At 42.4% G+C, this 22102-nt stretch overlaps 1 protein-coding gene across 1 annotated transcript in view; it reads left to right on the top strand.

Moving 5' to 3' along the window:
- The window catches only part of LOC124620077 (CD151 antigen-like), a 206088-nt gene that overhangs the window by 148341 nt on the left and 35645 nt on the right, over positions 1 to 22102 (top strand). Inside the window, exon 4 of the mRNA XM_047146743.1 lies at positions 14586 to 14639. Coding sequence (XP_047002699.1) covers positions 14586 to 14639 — 54 coding nt within the window. The remainder of the gene's footprint in view (positions 1 to 14585; positions 14640 to 22102) is intronic.

Genomic DNA, 22102 nt, shown 5'->3' with positions numbered 1-22102 from the left:
GTGTGTTCAGTTTTAACAGTTTATTTCTGCAACCTTCAGTTTTGCTTCTGTAAGGTATCTTTTTCTCCAAAACCTGCTCATTGAGACTGAATGTATTTTTCAAAGTATCTTCTTGTTGCTTCCAGTTATCAACCAGTGAACAAGGTTTGTAATTTTTGCTTCTGTAGAGGAGGAAAAATTGAAGTTGAAGATTATAAATTTTATGAAATGTTTCTAAAACCATAAAATTAAACGTGATTATTTATTAGGCGCTAGATATATTTCTGACTGCATCTTACGTTTCGTCCGTGTCCTATTAATAATTTTGAAGAAAATATAGCAATGAGACCGACAACACGTAGAACCTGTGAGTTGGTGGCGCTGCAGTACTTTAGGCTGAACTACTATTTTTAGTGAAACTGTTATGTGCGTAGCATTTGAGAAAATTTCTACAGAAAATTGTTAGATAGTTTACGAGAAACGGAACTCAAATTTTTTGGAACACTTATTAACAAATAAAGATTGACATCTACCATCGTTATTATATAACGACAGCAATTACAAAAGCATTTCACAATGCAGAAACCATTTTCGACCAGCCAGCGGTAATCATCAGGCTAAAAGCACTTTGACGTAATATTTATGTATGTTAATAAAGCAAAGGGCACATTATTTCCCTGTGCGCAGCAGGTGCTTTTAGTCTGATGATGACCACTGGCTGACCGAAGCGGTTACTTCATTGTGAAATGCTTTTGTAATTCATAACGTAATGCGCTGAAGGAAGATAATCACTCAGTTGTGTAGTCTCCATCAATAAAATGTCACTTTTTTCAAGGTATTTATAATATTAAATTTATATTAGATTCATGCATAAGTTCGCAGCGTTTTTCCGTAAGTTTAATAAACGCAAAGATACACGTAACACAGACTTTCATCATCAATAATACATTCTCGTTCATTATTTACAACAGTCTGCCAACGCTGGGGTAAATTTTCGATTCCGTGACAGCAGAAATCACGTGGTTCTGAGGCGAAGAACTCGTCCAGCCATGGAGGAGCGTATTTTCATCAGGAAAGCTAGTTCCCCGAAATTTTTTCGATACAGAGCGGAAAATGTGAAAATCAAAGGGCGCAAGATCAGTTGAAAATGTAAGCACAGAATGACAGCCGACTCCTGTATAGCGTTTTTTGTCGGTCTAGCAAAATGTGAGTGGGCCTTACCCTGGAGTATCATCACTTCACGCAGTCTTCCTGGTCATTTTTCTTGGATCGCGTCTAAAAGACGTCTCAGTTACTGACAATAAATGTCAGCAGTGATGGTTACACCTCGGGGAAGCAATTTGTAGTACACCACCCGTCGCCGTCCCACCAGATACATAAAAATTATATTTTGTGATTGCGCGCAGGTCTTTCTACGGGGAGTTGCTGCTTTGTTTGGGATCAATCATTTGTTTCTTTTCCTTTTTTTCATTTCTCGTCACCAGTAACGATACAGAACAGAAGTCTTTGACGTTCACGAGCAAATTGATACAGAGCAAACAGAGATGCACATATAGCCCATGCTGATTTTTATGATTTTGGCTCAGAGCATGCGATATACGTACACCCAATTTTTCAACCTTCCCCATTGCATGCAAATGTTGCGCGATGGGGGAATTATCACAATTCATCAGATTTGTCAGTTCTCGACTACACTTGTGCGGATCGTTGTGGATTAATGCTTTTAAACGATCTTCATCAAACCCCGAAGGTCTTCCTGAACGTGGAGTGTTGCTAATGTCAAAACGAGGAAACTCTTTTCTTGCTCTGTCCAATATCTTCATCCTCATATACGGTGCAGGTCTTCCTGACTGCTTCCGCTGCTGTTACCCCTCTAGACGAAGAATATCTCGGAAATGTTCCGGTTTCTCCACTTGTCACTCTATTATCTGTCGTCCACAGCTCTGCTCGCTATCTCCAACTGGCAAAGACGACAATACGTAAATCCAAATAGCAACTGTGAACTATAAATAAAAATTACAATCAATAAATAAACCCATAGCAACCGGAATACCAACACACAACAAAAACGCTACGAATTCCTGCACCACCTAACATGTCGCACAAGGCTTTTACATTACCATGAAAAGATGTAGTCAGTTTAGTTTTCTGTTGTAGATGTAACAGCTACTAAGCGAAATTTAAAAAAGTAAAGTGGTGTATGTAAATGATACTTCGTTGCTATTGCTAAACAACGTGTTAGGGGCAAATGTTGCTGTTATTCTACTGCTACCAACACCGAGCAACGATGGATATCTAGACGCTTTTTTTTGTGCTTTATTAATCTGCTGAATCATAATCGATAAGTATTATGTGTGTATGTTGGTATGTTACAAATCTCCTCCTAAACCACAGGAGCGATTCCAATGGAACTTGGTACTCATATCCCATACTGTCAGCAACTATGCTCTGGAGGCAAGAACCACCTACCCATCACAGCTAAGAAGATGTGATGTCATAAAAAACGAGATACGTGAAAAATTGCCTCATCATGCATGACATTTAAATTTATTACGTCTATATTATTAAATGCATTAGTGACACATTTTGCAGACAGTATCCGCATATGATGCTGAATGTAACTACAAAATTATATCATTGTGTGACCCATAGACCAGGATATATGACGTCGTAAACACTGAGATGCGTGAAAAAATGTCGCGTCATGCGTGGCATTTCAATTTATTACATTTTCGCTACTAACACTACTCGCAAAAAACTAAGCAGACAGTATCCAAACATACTACTGAAAGTTCCTGCAAAATTATATCGTTGTGCGAGACATTGTTCAGTAGCTGTGACACCAAAAAGATTGAAGTGTGTGAAAACGAAACTTCAGGGTGAAATTCGCTACAGATACAGAGGAAGTATGCGTACAGATGTGTGTGAAATATGTTAAATACATGTCATATGTGAGTACTCTGGAGAAGTCGAGGGCAAAAAGCTCCTCCTGAACTAGTGGATTGATTTCAAGAAACTTGGTATGCATATTAATTAATATCTGGAAAGGAATTCTATTGGGGTAAGAACCAACGGCCTCCTACTGGGGAGGGGTGATGAAGTGGGGAGAGAAGGAAAAAGGAGGAGATGGACGAAAGGAGCCAAGGAGGAGATGGAACCAGATAGGGAAGCAGGAAGTGTACAGAGAGAGTGGGCGGAGGGAATGGACTGAGAAAGGAGGAGGGTGGTATAGACGGAAAGAGAAGGGAGGAGAAGGTGGACAGAGAGAATGGTGAGGAGGTGGACGGAGAGAGAGGAATTTGGGGGAAGGAGGAAGTGGATTAACTGGATTGGAATATCTACCAGCGCAACACTGGGTACTCGGCTAGTAAGGTGATAAAAAAAACCGTGTCAACCTCCATTTACTTATAATTAACAACCAATATTTTTAAAAACGCATTTTCTAGCATTTATAATGATCATATAGTATTTCCGTTTCAATATGCAGTGCTCTTATTGACGCGCTTGTTTTAGATACAGCTATTTAACTTCACAGAAATTTCTGATGTATATCTACGAGGGCGGTTCAGAAAGTAACCTCCGATTGGTCACAGTGCGGGTTGTGGGGGGAGTAGCGACGCCATCTGTGCGTTTACGCACTCAACATGTCAGTCGGCATCAAGCCGTGGTCGAGTGAACGTTGTACCTGCGCTAGTTTAGTTTTTGTGGCAGTTTGAAATGTGTGCTGCAATAGAAAACCCCGCCAAATGTGAAGTGCGTGCTGTCATAAGGTTTTTTACAGCCAAAGGATATTCTGCAGCAGCTATTCATCGTGAGCTTTGTGCCGTGTATGGACCAAGAGTTATGAGTGAAGGAGTTGTCCGTGAATGGGTACGTTTATTTAAAAGTGGACGAGAAAACGTTCATGATGAAGAGAGGAGTGGTAGACCATCATTGGTGACTGACGAACTCGTTCAGACAGTTGATGCAAATGTTCGTGAAAATCGACATTTCTCAATGTCGGAGTTGTCTACTGGTTTTCCACAGATTTCTAAGACTCTCTTGTACGAGATAGTGACAGCCAGATTGGGTTACCGTAAGTTCTGTGCACGATGGGTGCCCAAAATTCTTACCGACCACCACGAAACTCAAAGAATGGCTTCTGCATTAGACTTTCTGTCACGTTATGAGGACGAAAGAGAACCATTGTTAAACAAAATCGTGACCGGTGACGAAACCTGGATTAAGTACGTGAACCCTGAGACAAAAGAACAATCAAAGATGTGGGCACATTCAAATTCGCCTACCAAACCAAGAAAAGCCTCGCAAGATTTTTCTGCCAGAAAACTGATGGCAGCGGTGTTTTGGGATGCCAAAGGGGTGTTGTTGGTTGAATTCATGGAACGTGGTACGACCATTAATCAAGACGTGTACTGTGAAACAATAAAAAAGTTACGACGGGCTATACAGAACAAACGCCGTGGTATGCTGACTTCCGGTATCGTTTTTTTGCACGATAACGCCCGTCCTCACTCTGCTCGCAGAACAACGGCCCTTCTTGAGTCCTTCAAGTGGGACGTTATCAACCATCCACCTTACAGCCCAGACCTGGCGCCAAGTGATTATCACCTCTTCATGCATTTGAAGAAATGGCTCGGGTCACAGCGGTTTGATGACGACGAAGAGCTCAAAGATGCGGTCACAGGCTGGCTCCAGGCACAAGCGGGTGATTTTTATGCAGAAGGAATTTCAAAGCTTGTGAAGAGATACGATAAGTGCCTCAATCGCTATGGAGACTATGTAGAAAAATAGTGCAAAGATGTAGTTGTAAGATGTATATATTAAAATATTTTTATTTAACTTGGTGTATTTTTTTAAATCAACTGGAGGTTACTTTCTGAACGGCCCTCGTACATCTATACTCTGCAAAGCATTGTAAAATGCATGGTAGGGATAACTTCCCATTGTTCGAAGTTAATAGTATGCTATGAGATCGAGCCGCTGCTGGTGGTGGTGGTTAGTGTTTAACGTCCCGTCGACAACGAGGTCATTAGAGACGGAGCGCAAGCTCGAATTAGGGTAGGATTGGGAAGGAAATCGGCCGTGCCCTTTCAAAGGAACCATCCCGGCATTTGCCTGAAACGATTTAGGGAAATCACGGAAAACCTAAATCAGGATGGCCGGAGACGGGATTGAACCGTCGTCCTCCCGAATGCGAGTCCAGTGTGCTAACCACTGCGCCACCTCGCTCGGTCGAGCCGCTGCTGTGTTCAATTATATTATTTATTACAAAAGGCCTATTTCGGCGTGTTGCCATCTTCAGATTATATCAGGTGGCCTTGATATCCATTTGACATCGATGTCTGAGTTGCTGTGACAGCACTGTGTAAGTTTTCTCCGTTAAACGTTTCCGTAGCAGTTATTTGTGAAGGTATCGAGTTCAGGAAGTTTATTTCATAACGTTGTTGGTTGACAGCATAACTGACAGTTGAATCAGAGATATCTTTTGATTACCATGCAACATAATTACACACCTTGAAGAATAACTGCTCCCTTAAAAGTTTAACACCTACAATAGCTCCACCAACTTATACAGTACTGTGACAGCAGTTCAGATATTCAGTGCCATATGGATGCAAGATCTCCTGATATAATTTGGAGATGGAAATCATGCCGAAATAGGCCTATTGTAATATATTCAAACACAGCAGCGTCTTGGTCTCATAACACAATATATAATATCCTTATATGACATATACGACGCAAATTGCCCGGATAAGCGCAGACTCTATCAGGTGTTCTTCCGTTACATAGTAGTATGAAGTGCGGGACGAAAGATGGCTTAACTGCTTTTGTACGCGCTGTAATTACGCGTAGTCTAACATTATCTTCGCAGTCCATACGGAAACGATACATAGCGAGCTGTAAGTTATTCCTAGAGTCATCGCTCAATGCTGTTTCTTGAAGCATTTGCAGGACTATTGACGTCTGACTTTAAACGTATGCCAATTCTGGTTTTTCGTCATTCCAGGGCACTCTTCTGCGGTTCAAACAAAAATTGACCATTCGCAGTACCCTTGTTTTGTCTAAGTACAGTATTCCCTGTTAGTCCTATTATGTGTGAGACCCAGACGGTTGTGCAATATTATAGGATGTATCGTACGAATCTTCTTTGTAGATTCATTGTGTAACGGAAGGCAAATGAAAACCGAACACCCAGCACAACGGGACAATGGATTTGTTCCATTTAGTAGTCTTGGAATACTACGTTCTTGCCTTTGCTAAAGAGTGAACTTTAATATTTCTTAATACTTCAAGCACGTTACCAGTCTTTGCCTCACTTTGGAATCTTATCCAAACACGTATCTGTTTATTTATAGGTCATTGCTTCGTTTTACACATATTGTGCAGTATACGCTGTCTTACTTAAAGTTTCTTTAGAGAGAGTTTATGAAAATGTTATCGAAAGATAGAGATGTCTACAGTATCTCTGAGAGATCAGAAACGTAATTGAAAGAAGGCATTTTTGTAAGTGTTAAGACCTGATATTCGAAAGTTTATGTTTGATTGCAAAACTGCCGGCCTGGTGGCCGAGCGGTTCTAGGCGGTACAATCTGGAACCGCGCGACCGCTACGGTCGCAGGTTCGAATCCTGCCTCGGGCATGGATGTGTGTGATGTCCTTAGGTTAGATAGGTTTAACTAGTTCTAAGTTCTAGGGGACTGATGACCGCAGAAGTTAAGTCCCATATTGCTCAGAGCCATTTGAACCAATTTTTTTTTATTGCAAAACTGAATCAAAAATCATTGTGAATGAGAGGGCGACTTTGGTATTATTAACGAAGTTTGTTACTAAGTTATTAGGCAGCAAAAATGATGTAAGTTACATTTCTTTTATTGCTAGCATGAGGGAAAATTTCAGCGAGGTAGGCAGTTTATTGAGCTTCATGCCTCACTTTCTGAACAGGCACCTTGAAATGTTTCTTTCGTACGTCCTCCGAGCTTCCGTGGCGTCTCGTCAAGTTCGAGTAGCAGCCACTGCCAGAAGCGACACACTGTTAAAAAACAACGTGCTGCGCGCGAGACAAACCACCTAACGAAACCTAGCGCTAAGCAGATTACCTCGAAAACATCTACTGCGAACTGCAGTTAATCCCCTGCAGTCTTAGACTATTGAACCAGTCTAAATAAGGGTCGCCAGCCTCCTTTTGAACAGCCAGACACGGTTAAGCCTTCCCCTAGTCCTCAGTTAAATAAAACCCTGCAGCTCTCCAACTATTCCCAGGAAGATTCTGAGATGCGATCACCCTTGCTACTTCCGCCGACAATCTCCTCAAAAACGAATCTGGAAAACAGTTTACAGTCAGAATATAATCTTCTCAGTCTTAAAGCCGCGTCAATTCTGACAAAACTGTCGAGCTTTCGATGAACATCTCCGCCATCTTCGTCGGGAGGAAAACCACCGATATTTTATGCAGACATGCCGAAACGAAACACTCCAAGGACACAGTTTATAGCCAGTAGGTAAAAAGTCACACCCGAAACAGCATGCTTAAATTTTCACGTAAAGCAAATGAATTTGCTGTCTCCAAATAAACCTCTCCAAGTCTGCTTTGTTCCTTTAAATCTACCTCTAACTAACTAAACGCTCCACCCTTTGGTGCTGAAACCGTTCCGCCTATGAAATATGAAAAGACGTTAAGCGGAGTTCCAAACCCGCGCACAGGAACAATAGAGCATTCATAAGCGCTATATTGATTTTCTGTTGTAAACATTCATTGCCACCGTGGTCACGTGATCTCGGGATAGCATAGTTTTGTCCGTAATACTACCTATAATTTTTGAAAGACGTCATATCGCTAGAACAGACAGATTTCCTTCGTAGGTGCTGTGGGTAGGCGATTTATAGACACCATAACAATTTGCATTTCTTACCAGGAATAAACTGCGCTCTTAGCTTGGATGAGAAAAATGAACGCGCATCACGGCACAGCACCGCCACGTCTACATCTACATCTACATCTACATGACTACTCTGCAATTCACATTTAAGTGCTTGGCAGAGGGTTCATCGAACCACAATCATACTATCTCTCTACCATTCCACTCCGGAACAGCGCGCGGGAAAAACGAACACCTAAACCTTTCTGTTCGAGCTCTGATTTCTCTTATTTTATTTTGATGGTCATTCCTCCCTATGTAGGTTGGGCTCAACAAAATATTTTCGCATTCGGAAGAGAAAGTTGGTGACTGAAATTTCGTAAGTAGATCTCGCCGCGACGAAAAACGTCTTTGCTTTAATGACTTCTATCTCAATTCGCGTATCATATCTGCCACACTCTCTCCCATACTACGTGATAATACAAAACGAGCTGCCCTTTTTTGCACCCTTTCGATGTCCTCCGTCAATCCCACACCGCGCAGCAATATTCTAACAGAGGACGAACGAGTGTAGTGTAAGCTGTCTCTTTAGTGGACTTGTTGCATGTTCTAAGTGTCCTGCCTATGAAACGTAATCTTTGGCTCGCCTTCCCCACAATATTATCTATGTGGTCTTTCCAACTGAAGTTGTTCGTAATTTTAACACCGAGGTACTTAGTTGAATTGACAGCCTTGAGAATTTTACTATTTATCGAGTAATCGAATTCCAACGGATTTCTTTTGGAACTCGTGTGGATCACCTCACACTTTTCGTTAATTAGCGTCAACTGCCACCTGCCACACCATACAGCAATCTTTTCTAAATCGCTTTTCAACTGATACTGGTCTTCGGATGACCTTACCAGACGGTAAATTACAGCATCATCTGCGAACAACCTAAGAGAACTGCACAGATTGTCACCCAGGCCATTTATATAGATCAGGAACAGCAGAGGACCCAGGACGCTTCCCTGGGAAACACCTGATATCACTTCAGTTTTACTCGATGGTTTGCCGTCTATTACTACGAACTGCGACCTTACTGACAGGAAATCACGAATCCAGTCGCACAACTGAGACGATACCCCATAGGCCCGCAGCTTGATTAGAAGTTGCTTGTGAGGAACGGTGTCAAAAGCTTTCCGGAAATCTAGAAATACGGAATCAACTTGAGATCCCCTGTCGATAACGGCCATTACTTCGTGCGAATAAAGAGCGAGCTGCGTTGCACAAGAACGATGTTTTCTGAAACCATGCTGATTACGTATCAATAGATCGTTCCCTTCGAGGTGATTCATAATGTTTGAATACAGTATATGCTCCAAAACACTACTGCAAACCGACGTCAATGATATAGGTCTGTAGTTCGATGGATTACTCCTACTACCCTTCTTAAACACTGGTGCGACCTGCGCAATTTTCCAGTCTGTAGGTACAGCTCTATCGGTGAGCGAGCGGTTGTATATGAGTGCTAAGTAGGGAGCTATTGTATCAGCGTAATCTGAAAGGAACCTAATCGGTATACAATCTGGACCTGAAGACTTGCCCGTATCAAGCGATTTGAGTTGCTTCGCAACCCCTAAGGTATCTACTTCTAAGAAACTCATGCTAGCAGCTGTTCGTGTTTCAAATTCTGGAATATTCCATTCATCTTCCCTGGTGAAGGAATTTCGCAAAACTGCGTTCAATAACTCCGCTTTAGCGGCACAGTCGTCGGTAACAGTACCATCGGCACTGCGCAGCGAAGGTATTGACTGCGTCTTGCCGATTGTGTACTTTATATACGACCAGAATTTCTTCGGATTTTCTACCAAATTTCGAGACAATGTTTCGTTGTGGAACCTATTAAAGGCATCTCGCATTGAAGTTCGTGCCAAATTTCGCGCGTCTGTAAATTTTAGCCAATCTTCGGGATTTCGCGTTCTTCTGAACTTCGCATGCTTTTTCCGTTGCCTCTGCAACAGCGTTCGGACCTGTTTTGTGTACCATGGGGGATCAGTTCCATCTCTTACCAATTTATGAGGTATGAATCTCTCAATTGCTGTTGCTAGTATATCTTTGAATTTGAGCCACATCTCGTCTACATTTGCATAGTCAGTTCGGAAGGAATGGCGATTGTCTCTTAGGAAGGCTTCTAGTGACACTTTATCCGCTTTTTTAAATAAAATTATTTTGCGTTTGTTTCTGGTGGATTTGGAAGAAACGGTATTGAGCCTAGCTACAACGACCGTGTGATCACTAATCCCTGTATCAGTCATGATGCTCTCTATCAGCTCTGGATTGTTTGTGGCTAAGAGGTCAAGTGTGTTTTCGCAACCATTTACAATTCGCGTGGGTTCGTGGACTAACTGCTCGAAATAATGTTCGGAGAAAGCATTTAGGACAATCTCGGAAGATGTTTTCTGCCTACCACCGGTTTTGAACAAGTATTTTTGCCAACATATCGAGGGAAGGTTGAAGTCCCCACCAACTATAATCGTATGAGTGGGGTATTTTGTTGTTGCGAGACTCAAATTTTCTCTGAACTGTTCCGCAACTATATCATCGGAGTCTGGGGGTCGGTAGAAGGAGCCAACTATTAACTTAGTTCGGCTGTTAAGTATAACCTCCACCCATACCAATTCGCACGGAGTATCTACTTCGACTTCACTACAAGATAAACTACTACTGACAGACACAAACACTCCACCACCAATTCTGCCTAATCTATCTTTCCTGAACACCGTCTGAGACTTCGTAAAAATTTCTGCAGAACTTATTTCAGGCTTTAGCCAGCTTTCTGCACCTATAACGATTTCAGCTTCTGTGCTTTCTATTAGCGCTTGAAGCTCAGGGACTTTCCCAGCACAACTACAACAATTTACAACTACAACTCCGACTGTTCCTTGATTCAAGCACGTCCTGTATTTGCCATGCACGTCAGCGTGTATTTACACTGTCCATCACGTCAGTTCGTTTAGCACAGTGCAGAACGCCGAGAGTGGGGTTTTGAGTCGCCATCTGCGGTACAAAATGTCAGAGTACACTATTAGAATTCAGGAACTAGCAACGACAAAGGTTATTAATCACCAAAGCCAACTTCATCGCCTATGTTCTCTCTTAGCGTTCTTTTTTTTGGTAAAGTTCTGAGAAGAGAAACGACACTTCAAAACATCGGCATTTATTTTCTGACGGATACATACCCACGTCAAACAATACCTATAAACGAATAAATAGAAGCTCACTCATTTTCTTTCTTACGTAACTAATACGTTACAAACAACTGTATTTTTATTCTTCAGTAAAGCTGATCTTTTCATTTAAAACGTTATGTAATGGGAGTTGCTTCGTCGACTGATGTTCTTATTTATATGCATTGTGGGCGTCATCTCTGTCCTGTTATTGTAAAATCCAAATAATTATTCGCTTTCCAATGTATGACCTCGCTTGTGTAAGAACACACGGTGTAAAAAATATCCAAGTCGTCGTAGAAAATTTGCGATTTGCACGAAAAAAAGCATAATAATAAAACACGAACACACAAAAGCACAATATGCAGTACTATAACACAAATGAGGACGGCGTAAGCAGCTTCACTTACAATGTTAGCAGACGACGATAGCGCAAAATTTTCTTACCAACAAACCTTGACGTGACGTAAAGCAACGGTCCGTTGACGACCTGTGTGAATGCCGCTGTTTGAAACGCACTGCGGAATATTTTGAGGTGACTTGACGGTCAATGTGAATTGGCCTAAGCGTCGTCTCGACACCATTCACAGAACGCAATGCCCATTCGAGAGATAATTATGTCTACTTTGACAGAACCGCACGTTCGACTCCTACAGGTTTGCCGTACTGGAAAAGCAATGTCTTTGGTCACGAATCCCGGAATGGTGATAAAACACAACTCACACCGCAGAGGTCGCAGCCCGTCGGCCGATTTCTCAATTTCGCGAGCTCCGAGCTGCTCCATGAAACTGTTTCAATATTCTGGCGTTTCAGCCAGTCTGACGCAAGAGAGGAATGTAAGCAGTTCTTCGGCCAGTTCCTGCGTCCTCTACGAGCACTTCTCTAGAAGTCGCTGCTTCCTGCCAGGATGCCAGGTGCTCCAGGATTTTATCTTCGCCAGATGCTGGTAACCACTGCCGTCGCGAGAAAACGACGTGCTCTGCAAATCAAGCTAGTGTGACCACCCGTTTAGGAATCTTCACGATGAGCAAAGCCCCGTTCACCTGGCCACGGGAAACTCCTCCTGGCAACTACAATAGTGAATAGCAGGACCAAACAGGCACGGCCAGGAAGTGAAACGTCACAAGCTTGAGTTTTGTTCTGAAAAATTGTATGATTTCAGTGAGGAACAGTGCTAAAATACAAATACGATAGGTGACTACAGTTGGTCATTTACGGAGATACAAAACAGGTGAGTCACAAAGGAGAAAGCTGTATTAAGAGCTTCAAGGAGGAGAGAGAAAAGAAATTAGAGTCAATAGACACATATTACCTGTGTATTAAAGAACTGTTTTTATTTGTGTGCACCAATAAATCCTTCGTTCACACTGAGAAATAATTTGATTATTTTATAATTAAATGCGTTTGTAATTTTCTGATTTGCAATGAAGTCTCAATGTGTGAGAAAAAGCTGAGGTCAAATACGAATACAGTGTCCAGTAGACTTTGAGGTTGATCTATTATCCAACAAAAAAAAAATATTTTTGTTGGCTTATACAATAAAACGTCAGCCTACGTAGCTAAGTGGATAGTGCAGATGGCTGCAATGCGGAGGCCCCGGATCCGATTCCCAGTACTGCCAAGGATTTTTCCTTGGTGGAGGACTGGTACGAGATGCAATCAGCCTCGTGCTACCAACTGAGGAGCTACTTCAGCGAGCAGTACCGGCTCCAGGGTCTCGGAAGTCTGCACAAAGCACGAGAGAGCGGTGTGTTGGCCACAAGCCCCTCCATCCGCATGGCATCGCAAAGCAGAGAAAATGTAACAACCCGTTGCAATATCCCGTGCTTTGCGGTCGATAGAGATGAAGTCTGAGCCTCCATTCAACCATTCCACCAAAAAAAGGTGGATTTCACCAATGTCGTGAATTTAATGGTCCTAGTCGATTCCAGGTCTCTGGTCCAATGTCGCGAATTTAATGGTTCTATTCGATTCCAGGTCTCTGGTCCCAAAGTACATTTTTTGTACTATAAGGTTTTGGTCAGTGTGTGCAATGTAAATATTTGTAAATCTAAGCATGACTACATAGCGCACCATTTATTTCATACACAACTCAGGAAAGACACACACTCGCAACTGACATCGGACATGTTTTTGCAGTTTTTCCAACTTTCATCTCGTTGATATTCACGAATAGTAAAAATACTGCAGAGCTACGTGTTCGTCCGCAGCTCGTGGTCGTGCGGTAGCGTTCTCGCTTCCCACGCCCGGGTTCCCGGGTTCGATTCCCGGCGGGGTCAGGGATTTTCTCTGCCTCGTGATGACTGGGTGTTGTGTGCTGTCCTTAGGTTAGTTAGGTTTAAGTAGTTCTAAGTTCTAGGGGACTGATGACCATAGATGTTAAGTCCCATAGTGCTCAGAGCCATTTGAACCATTTGAAGCTACGTGTTCTACTACAACATCAATTCATTCTGAAGTGACTCTTCGCGTCTAACAAAATCTTATTAAAAGGAATCCTTCTCCACATCAGTTTAAGGAGTGTAATGTCACAAATCGAAGTTTAATGTGTATTTAATAATGGAATTAAGCTGCATGAGGGCTACCAGTATTTTACTTATATTAGTATTAACTTTAAGGAATTTGTTTGAATGTATGTAAATGTGACAGCATCCATACTCGAGCCCATCATTTTTCCACAAACCTGTCTACAATCCAACCAAAATAAAATATTAAGATAATTCTCATTTTATTGTTCCATCTCAGATGCACATTTTTAATTATATTACATTTTTCCAGCACTATTGATGATCTTCAAATCTAATTACCTGCATCAGTAACCCATCTTGTCTACTCCGAACCACATATCAGAGTGCTCAGATTTAAGTAGTTGCATCAGCAATCCGTTTTATCCAATCAGAACTACATATTAGGGTACTCTGATATGTGGGTTTGAGTAGACAAGACGGATTGCTGATGTAAATCATCTGGAGGCGATTAAGAATGATAAAAACACGTAATCTAATTGAAAATGTGCAACTGCGACGGAACAATAAATACAAACTCTTTTATTGTCTTAACAGTTGGTTAATCTTTCAAGACGATTATTCGGCTATAGTAAAAATAAAACAAATGAACTTTTGACGAATTTTAAAATCTCTGAGAACTGACGTGTAAAGTATCTCATCTTAAAAAAAAATTGTGCTCATTCCAAAGCTAGTCTTTGGTTAATTCGATATACACATTGTAAATATCACTATAACTGCGGATTACTATAGTTACATTACGCAAACACAGAGGAGTGGAACGCTATGTTTAATATGTCTTATCCTGCCCGTTTGTAGATCCTAGCAGCTTGTATTGGCAAGTTCTGAACTCCCTGTGCAGTGCTGTACTATGTACGAGGGTAACGTTGAAACTCTGACGTTCTAAAATAGCAAAAATTCCAGTTCAGGAGACCACAAATATGATTTTATTTTGTGTTCATAATGTGTTGCTGCATTCGCGTTGATAATAGGAGTCTGTCACTAATGCTCCATTTTTATTTTTGTTTTTGTTTTAGACGACTAATTCCGGAAGTCCTATCAGCGTAGTCTCCAGGGCGTTCAGCGGAACGGTAAGTAAAATTAAAACAGCTTTTCTAATCGTTTGCGTATCAGAAGTCGGTCGATGTTTAATGCGAGAAAATGAGAATTCTGCAGCAGACTGACCACTAATTGGTCGCTTTAGTAAGCCTCGTCCGACTTACATTTTTGTTGTGATAAATATGTTATCCATCAATTCTGCCATTTCTTCTCAAGTTTTGTGTGATAGATTCACCAAAACCTCACATCCCAAGAAGTGCAAGAGACTCTGTACTGGCCATGTGCAGTGGCGGACTCTAGCCACATTACTTTGTAGGAGTTTTTGCTTCATTTGCCGTTATACACTAATGTTGGCAGTGTTTCCTCAAGGCAGTAATTCGAGGTGAAATGTTGTTTTTCTGACACAAAACGTGGTGATGCGTTACTTCTTAGTAAAAATATTTTTAATTTATTCTTTGAAATATAATATGTGAGGAGTCGTTCCACGATTTTCGCTTATCGTCTGGCGGACAGGGAGCTACCCAGCTTCCCTCATTGGTCACATTACTGGAGAAGAAGCCGTCTTCTACTCTTATCACAACACGTACTTCTCACTCAGAGGGACATTTATTCGCCACTGCAATTTGGAACAAGAGCTTTTGAGCGCAATAGTTGAACGTGGTATCCTCTGTTCTTTTTAAATTTATTTCTTTGGTTTTTTTTTCTTTTTTTTTCTTTTTTTTTTTTTTTGCTGGAAACAATACAATCATTACAATTACTTATTAAGATTAGCAGTGGCGGTTGAATTTAAGTATACAGCCATTTATAGGTAGACGAAATTACAAATCTCTGTATCTGGTGTATCAGCAAAGTATATCCGCTTCTTGTAGGTAAAGTGCTGTTAAACAGTTCACTTACAGGATTTTCTCAGTCATTAGTGTTTTAATATTTTTTGACTAGGAAACGCATATTTTTGCGAAGTTTTTGCAGAGTTTATTTTAGTGTGGAGCATATTTAGAACATCGCAGCACGAAATAATAAATATATCCATCGTCCACTTGATGTTCGCTGCATGTGGAAGAGTCTGTCACTCCAGTCCCATTGAGATGCGCAAGGAAACATGCGTGTCCCTAGCTTTCACGAATAACTAATGTCATATCGGTCCGCAGCTTGTGGTCTTGCAGTAGCGTTCTCGCTTCCCGGGTTCGATTCCCGGCGGCGTCAGGAATTTTCACCTGCCCCGAGATGACTGGGTGTTGTTTCGTCTTCATCATCATCACTCATCCCCATTACGGTCGGAAGAAGGCAACGGAAAAAAACCTCCATTATGTCCCTGCATAGTACGGTGGTGCGGGTCTCCCGCATCGTGCCCCTACGCTCTGTCAAGAAGCATTGGACTCCATTTCCAGTGTCATATGGCTCCTCGGAAGAGTCTTCTGCTTGACTGCGGTGTCCTATGTCTTCGTTATGCTACAGATGAAAACAAGGTCTTTCCCCAGCTCATACGGAAATAAGTGATCGTTGGCTGTGTATGATATCGTCCAAGATTTGAGGTGCTCAATTAACAAGGACTTCGAACGCTAAATACAGTGGTGCAAGAAGTTATCGTTTGAAATAAATTCGCATTATGGATGTCATTCGATATTTATTGATGAATCTTCACTGCTCAGTATGCTATTAACTGAACATAGTCATTACTCTACATTTAACTCAGCTATCGCACTTCCTGTCATTACGCTTTACAAAATTGACCCGTAGTATCCAACATTAATAACGGACCACCAGTGCTTACGATGCTTCACTAAATCCGATTGGTTGGTTGGTTGATTCAGGGGAGAGAGACCAAACAGCGAGGTCATCCGTCACATCGGATTAGGGAGTGATGGGGAAAGAAGTACGCCGTGCCCTTGCAAAGAACCGTCCCGGAATTTGCCTGAAGCGATTTAGGGAAATCACGGGAAACCTAAATCAGGATGACCGGAAGCGGGTTTGAATGCGAGTCCATTGCGCTAACCACTGCGCCACCTCGCCCAGTCTAAAATTGATACGGCACCTCTTACATCAGAGAACAGCTGAATAAGTCGACATATAACTTCGCAGACTTTTAAACAAAATATTCACAGTGTTATAATAAATCTTAAACCGCCACACAGTTTTCCTAAACAGTCTTATGTGTTCAAAAATGGTTCAAATGGCTCTGAGCACTATGCGACTTAACTGCTGAGGTCATCAGTCGCCTAGAACTTGGAACTAATTAAACCTAACTAACCTAAGGACATCACACACATCCATGTCCGAGGCAGGATTCGAACCTGCGACCGTAGAGGTCGCTCGGCTCCAGACTGTAACGGCTAGAACCGCACGGCCACTCCGGCCGGCAGTCTTATGTGTGATTAGCTCGTGGCCCCAAGTGCCAGTCACCGATATTGCAACATAAAGATCACTGTGTTTTATGAAAAATTAAACATGTTGTGATTACTAAAGTTCTTTTGGATGTTTTAGAGTGCCTTTGTATAAAATGCTATAATTACGAAAACCAACTTTTCGACCGTATCACAACGGCTTCCCTCGGGGCAAGACTGGTTTTGGTGGCGGAAAGGCGACTCTATTTGTCAATACGTCATACCTGGAGAGGCGATTGAAGTTATTAAGCAGCCTGACAACTTCAGCAGAAAGGGCGGCTGCAAACTTCCGACGTCCTGGCTGCCGGCTGTCCCAGTCCAACGGGCCGCGAGCTGTCGTGGGGAAGCAGACTCACCGGACACTTACGCCGCCGCACGGACCAGACAGCTAGCTGTAGGGGAACTGTCAGTGCATTTCCGCGCGATGATTTTCAAACTGTACCCAATCACTGAAAAGCCAGCTAGCCCACGAACAGCTTCTTTCCTACTTCCTCCTTCCGTCACGACTAGCCTGTTATATTCTAGGGCCAATAAAGTTTCAAAAATATGATGTCTTGATACCGATCATCTGCAATAAATAGAGCCTCCTTTCATCCAGTCTTGCCTCGAGGGAGGCCGTTGTAATACTGTCGAAACGTTGGTTTTAGGTTTATGACTACAGTATTTTATGCAATGACGTGGAAAACAGGCAGAAAAATTTTAATAATCATGACACCGGCCGCGCAAGGCTACGTAGAAATGAAGCGGGTTGAATGAACTTGCAAGACGTATCAGTCGCTTCTTTTATCTTTGCATATTACGAATATGTACTTATATTGCGGGTATTTTGTTTCAGTTATTGGCAGTTTAAGCTTCTGAAAATTTTATATACACGTAATTGCGTCTGAGGTCTGGAATACTGATTTCATTGCAGAATCTCTCCCCTGTAATATCTGCTATAGCCCTGTGTTCTTTGAATGCTTGGTACCTTCATTATATGTTACCAATGTTGGGGGAAGTCTTACAGGTGACATAATGTGCTGAAATTTACAACTCAAATAGTGACTGCACTAAGAGTGACTGGTAGAAAAAAGCGCACAAAGTTGTCACAATCTGTAACTCTGTTATAAGAAATCGTGTGAGAGTCCAAAAATTTATCAATACAAAGGGTTTTTCGAAACTCGACGGCAGAACTTCAGCAGTGGATCCCTCACACAAGAAGAAAAAAATAAGGCTATGTCAACATGGGTTCGTAAATGCATAGTTACTCGAGCATGCTACTGTTACGCAGTGCATGCTGACAAGTGCTTTTCGCTAGAGAAAAATATACGATACCGGTTAAAAGTGTTACACAAGTAATCAAGTTATGAATCAGTGTGATATGGGCCTGAATATCCTTCGGAATGCGCATATGAAGTCGGTGAGCGCATGCTAAATTTGTAGCTCCTGGCATATCCGTAGTAAGTAGTTGTGGTGTGCATTCTCCTCTGAAGTGACTAGCAACGTTAACACGTATCCATAGCCATTATCGAAGGTATGCATGGGATGGCTTGTAATTGCCTGTGCGCTTAGTCTGCAGTCTGGAAATGTACACCAACCAAGAGCTCGCGACAATGAATTACATGCAAGGTTTAGCGCGTGGCAATGTATTGCAGGCACGTCACTTGTACAGTGGCGCTAACCGTTGCACAGATTACCACACCTAAAGATGTTTGAAGGAATTCTTCGGCTTGTCTGTGAATACGAGAATTTCACTCGTCCACAGGGGGTCGGCAACACCTACAACACGATAGGATAATGAAAGCCTACTCAGGATTGTGGAGGAATGTCCTGGAATCAGCACAAGGCGTGCTGTATCCATACCATCTGGAGCGTGTGCAAGCCTTGGCTTCTGCGTACCGAGCGAGGTGGCGCAGTAGCTAGCACACTGGACTCGCATTCGGGAGGACGTCGGCTCAATCCCGTGTCCGGCCATCCTGGTTTGGGTTTTCCGTGATTTCCCTAAATCGCTCCAGGCAAATGCCGGGATGGTTCCTTCGAAAGGGCACAGCCGACTTCCTTCCTCGTCCTTTCCTAATCCGATGAGACCGATGACCTCGCTGTCTGCTCTCCTCCCCCAAAACAACCCAACCCCTTGGCTTCTGCGGGTTATCCTCCCAGGATGACGTTCTCCTAATGGTTCTTCATCTACATCTACAGCTACATCTATACTCCGCAAGCCACCTGAATGTGTGTGGCGGAGGGTGCCTTGAGTACCTCTATCGGTTCTCCCGTCTATTCCAGTTTCGTATTGTTCGTGGAAATAAAGATTGTGCCTCTGTGTGGGCTCTAATCTCTCTGATTTTAACCTCATGGTCTCTTCGCGAGATATACGTAGGAGGGAGGAATATACTGCTTGACTCATCGGTGAAGGTACGTTCTCGAAACTTCAACAAAAGCCCTTACCGAGCTACGGAGCGTCTCTCTTGCAGAGTCTTCCACTGGAGTCTATCTGTCATCCCCGTAACACTTTCGCGATTAGTAAATGATCCTGAAACGATGCGCGCTGCTCTCCGTTGGATATTCTCTCTCTCTTCTATCAACCCTATCTGGTACAGATCCCACACCGGTGAGCAGTATTCAAGCAGTGGGCAAACAAGTGTACTGTAACCTATTTCCTTTGTTTTCGAATTGCATTTCCTTAGGATTCTTCCAATCTATCTCAGTCTGGCATCTGCTTTACCGGCGATTAATTTTGTGTAGTAATTCCATTTTAGACCACTCCTAAAGGATCGCTCAAGACAGGTAGTGGTCATAACTTTCTGCAACAATGTGGCTAAAATCGTCTGCTCAACAGACTGGGAGTAGTCCCAGATAATTTATTGAATTAACTGCGTCCAGTTGCTGACCTGCTATATTGTAGCTAAATGATAAAGGATCTTTCTTTCAATGTATTCGCAGCACATTACACTTGTCTATGTTGAGATTCAAGTGCCATTCTCTGCACCATGCGTCAATTCGTTGCAGATCCTCCTACATTTCAGTACAATTTTCCATTGTTACAACCTCTCGATATACTACAGCATCATCCGCAAAAAGCCTCAGTGAACTTCCGATGTTATCCACGAGGTCATTTATATATATTGTGAATAGCAACGGTCCTACGACACTCCCCTGCGGCACACCTGAAATCACTCTTACTTCGGAAGACTTCTCTCCACTGAGAATGACATGCTGCGTTCTGTTATCTAGGAACTCTTCAATACAATCACACAATTGGTATGATAGTCCATATACTCTTACTTTGTTCATTAAACGACTGTGGGGAACTGTATCAAACGCCTTGCGGAAGTCAATAAACACGGCATCTACGTGGGAACCCGTGTCTATGGCCCTCTGAGTCTCGTGGACGAATAGCGCCAGCTGGGTTTCACACGATCGTCTTTTTTGAAACCCATGCTGATTCCTACAGAGTAGATTTCTAGTCTCCAGAAAAGTCATTATACTCTAACATAATACCTGTTCCGAAATTCTACAACTGATTAACGTTAGAGATATAGGTATATAATTCTGCGCATCTGTTCGACGTCCCTTCTTGAAAACGGGGGTTCCTGCAGCAATGTGTTGTGACGCCGAGCTTTGCAGCTGTTGCTTTAGTCGCAGAGAGGCGACTTTGACAAGATACGGAATCCAGAATTTGCGTAACCAGCACGTATGGGCCGACACAAATCGCCATGAAACCATTCAATCGTCTCACCAACAGAGGTTCTCCGTCAACAACTGGCTAGCCACTGTCGACTATTTCTTGTTTGGACCTATGTCCTCCAGGGAGACTTACTGGGCAGAACTACAGAGATTTCTTGCGTACTATATTGCCTGAGTACTTTAAGACATGCCACTTGCATCCCGTTGACAACTGTATATCATGCATGATGGTACTCTATCTCATTTCAGTCTAACTTTTTATACCTGGGATTCACAGTCATTTTCAAACATCAACTTTCTCTTCCGAATGCGAAAATATTTTGTTAACACCCACCTACTTAGGGAGAAATGATCATAATAATAAAATAATAGAAATCAGAGATCGAACGGTAAGATTTAGGTGTTCCTTTTTCCCACGCGCCATCCAAGAGTGGAATGGTAGAGAAGTAGTATGAAAATGGCTAGATGAACCCACTGGCAGCCACTTCAGTGTGAATTGCAGAGTAACTACGTAGATTTAGATGTAGATGAAGAACTTTATAAATGGCATCATATTTATGCCAGTGACTGTAATACTTTACTTCACGATTGCAATTTCGGTCTTAGGCCATTACAAAGTGCAGATTTTTGTGGCTTTACGCCATGTCAACTTAAAATGAGCTGACAGATTTATATGTCGTTGTCATTACTATTAAATACATTCGTCACACTGTTACATATTGCGAGCACACGTATCCATAAGTCATAAAACAACATAGTCTGTACACACTCACGTTCGTTAGTCCGTGTTAGTGATGGACTGACGAACATGAGTGAAATAAAGAAAGTGTTACTCTCACTGTCGTAAGTATGATGTCTTTTATATCATTCCAGTCTGCTTGCCCAGATGCAGCTGAATGCACATTTTCATGAATATTGGATAGACAGAGGTGGACCGATTACTTGGCCACCCCGTTCGCCTGAGTTAAACGCCCTGGCATTTCACCGGTGGGGCCACGAAAAATCTTTCGTGTTTTCGATTGCTGTTGTGGGTGAACCGTCTCTCCATGTACGCACTGCGGCAACCTTTCAAACACGAGGCATTTTTGATCGTGTGCGGAATTCAATGAGGCGACGAACCAAGGCCTGTATTCAGGAAGGGGCAGATCACTTCGAACATTTCCTCTGATACGCACCCTGAGTGTATTAGCTGGCGTTACAGATGTACAGTGCACTTTTGTAAGAACTGAAAGTCGAATAAATCTTTAATCAAGCATTTCCTTGCGCATTTTGACACAGCATTTTTTTCTTCTTGTTCTATGAGGACCCCATTCCTGAAGTTGTGCCTTCGAGTTTTGAAATACCCTGTACATATTTGCGAAATATTTACAGCTAATCGCATGTCTTGCTTCCTAGCCTCCATAGTTTACGGCCTTCGTAATGCCATCTTAGATATTCTCGGTGAGAAATGC

The sequence above is a fragment of the Schistocerca americana genome, chromosome 6, assembly GCF_021461395.2.
Source record: "Schistocerca americana isolate TAMUIC-IGC-003095 chromosome 6, iqSchAmer2.1, whole genome shotgun sequence".
NCBI lineage: Eukaryota > Metazoa > Arthropoda > Insecta > Orthoptera > Acrididae > Schistocerca > Schistocerca americana.
Note: the sequence above shows the minus strand (reverse complement) of the source record. Positions and strands in the feature narration are given on the sequence as shown.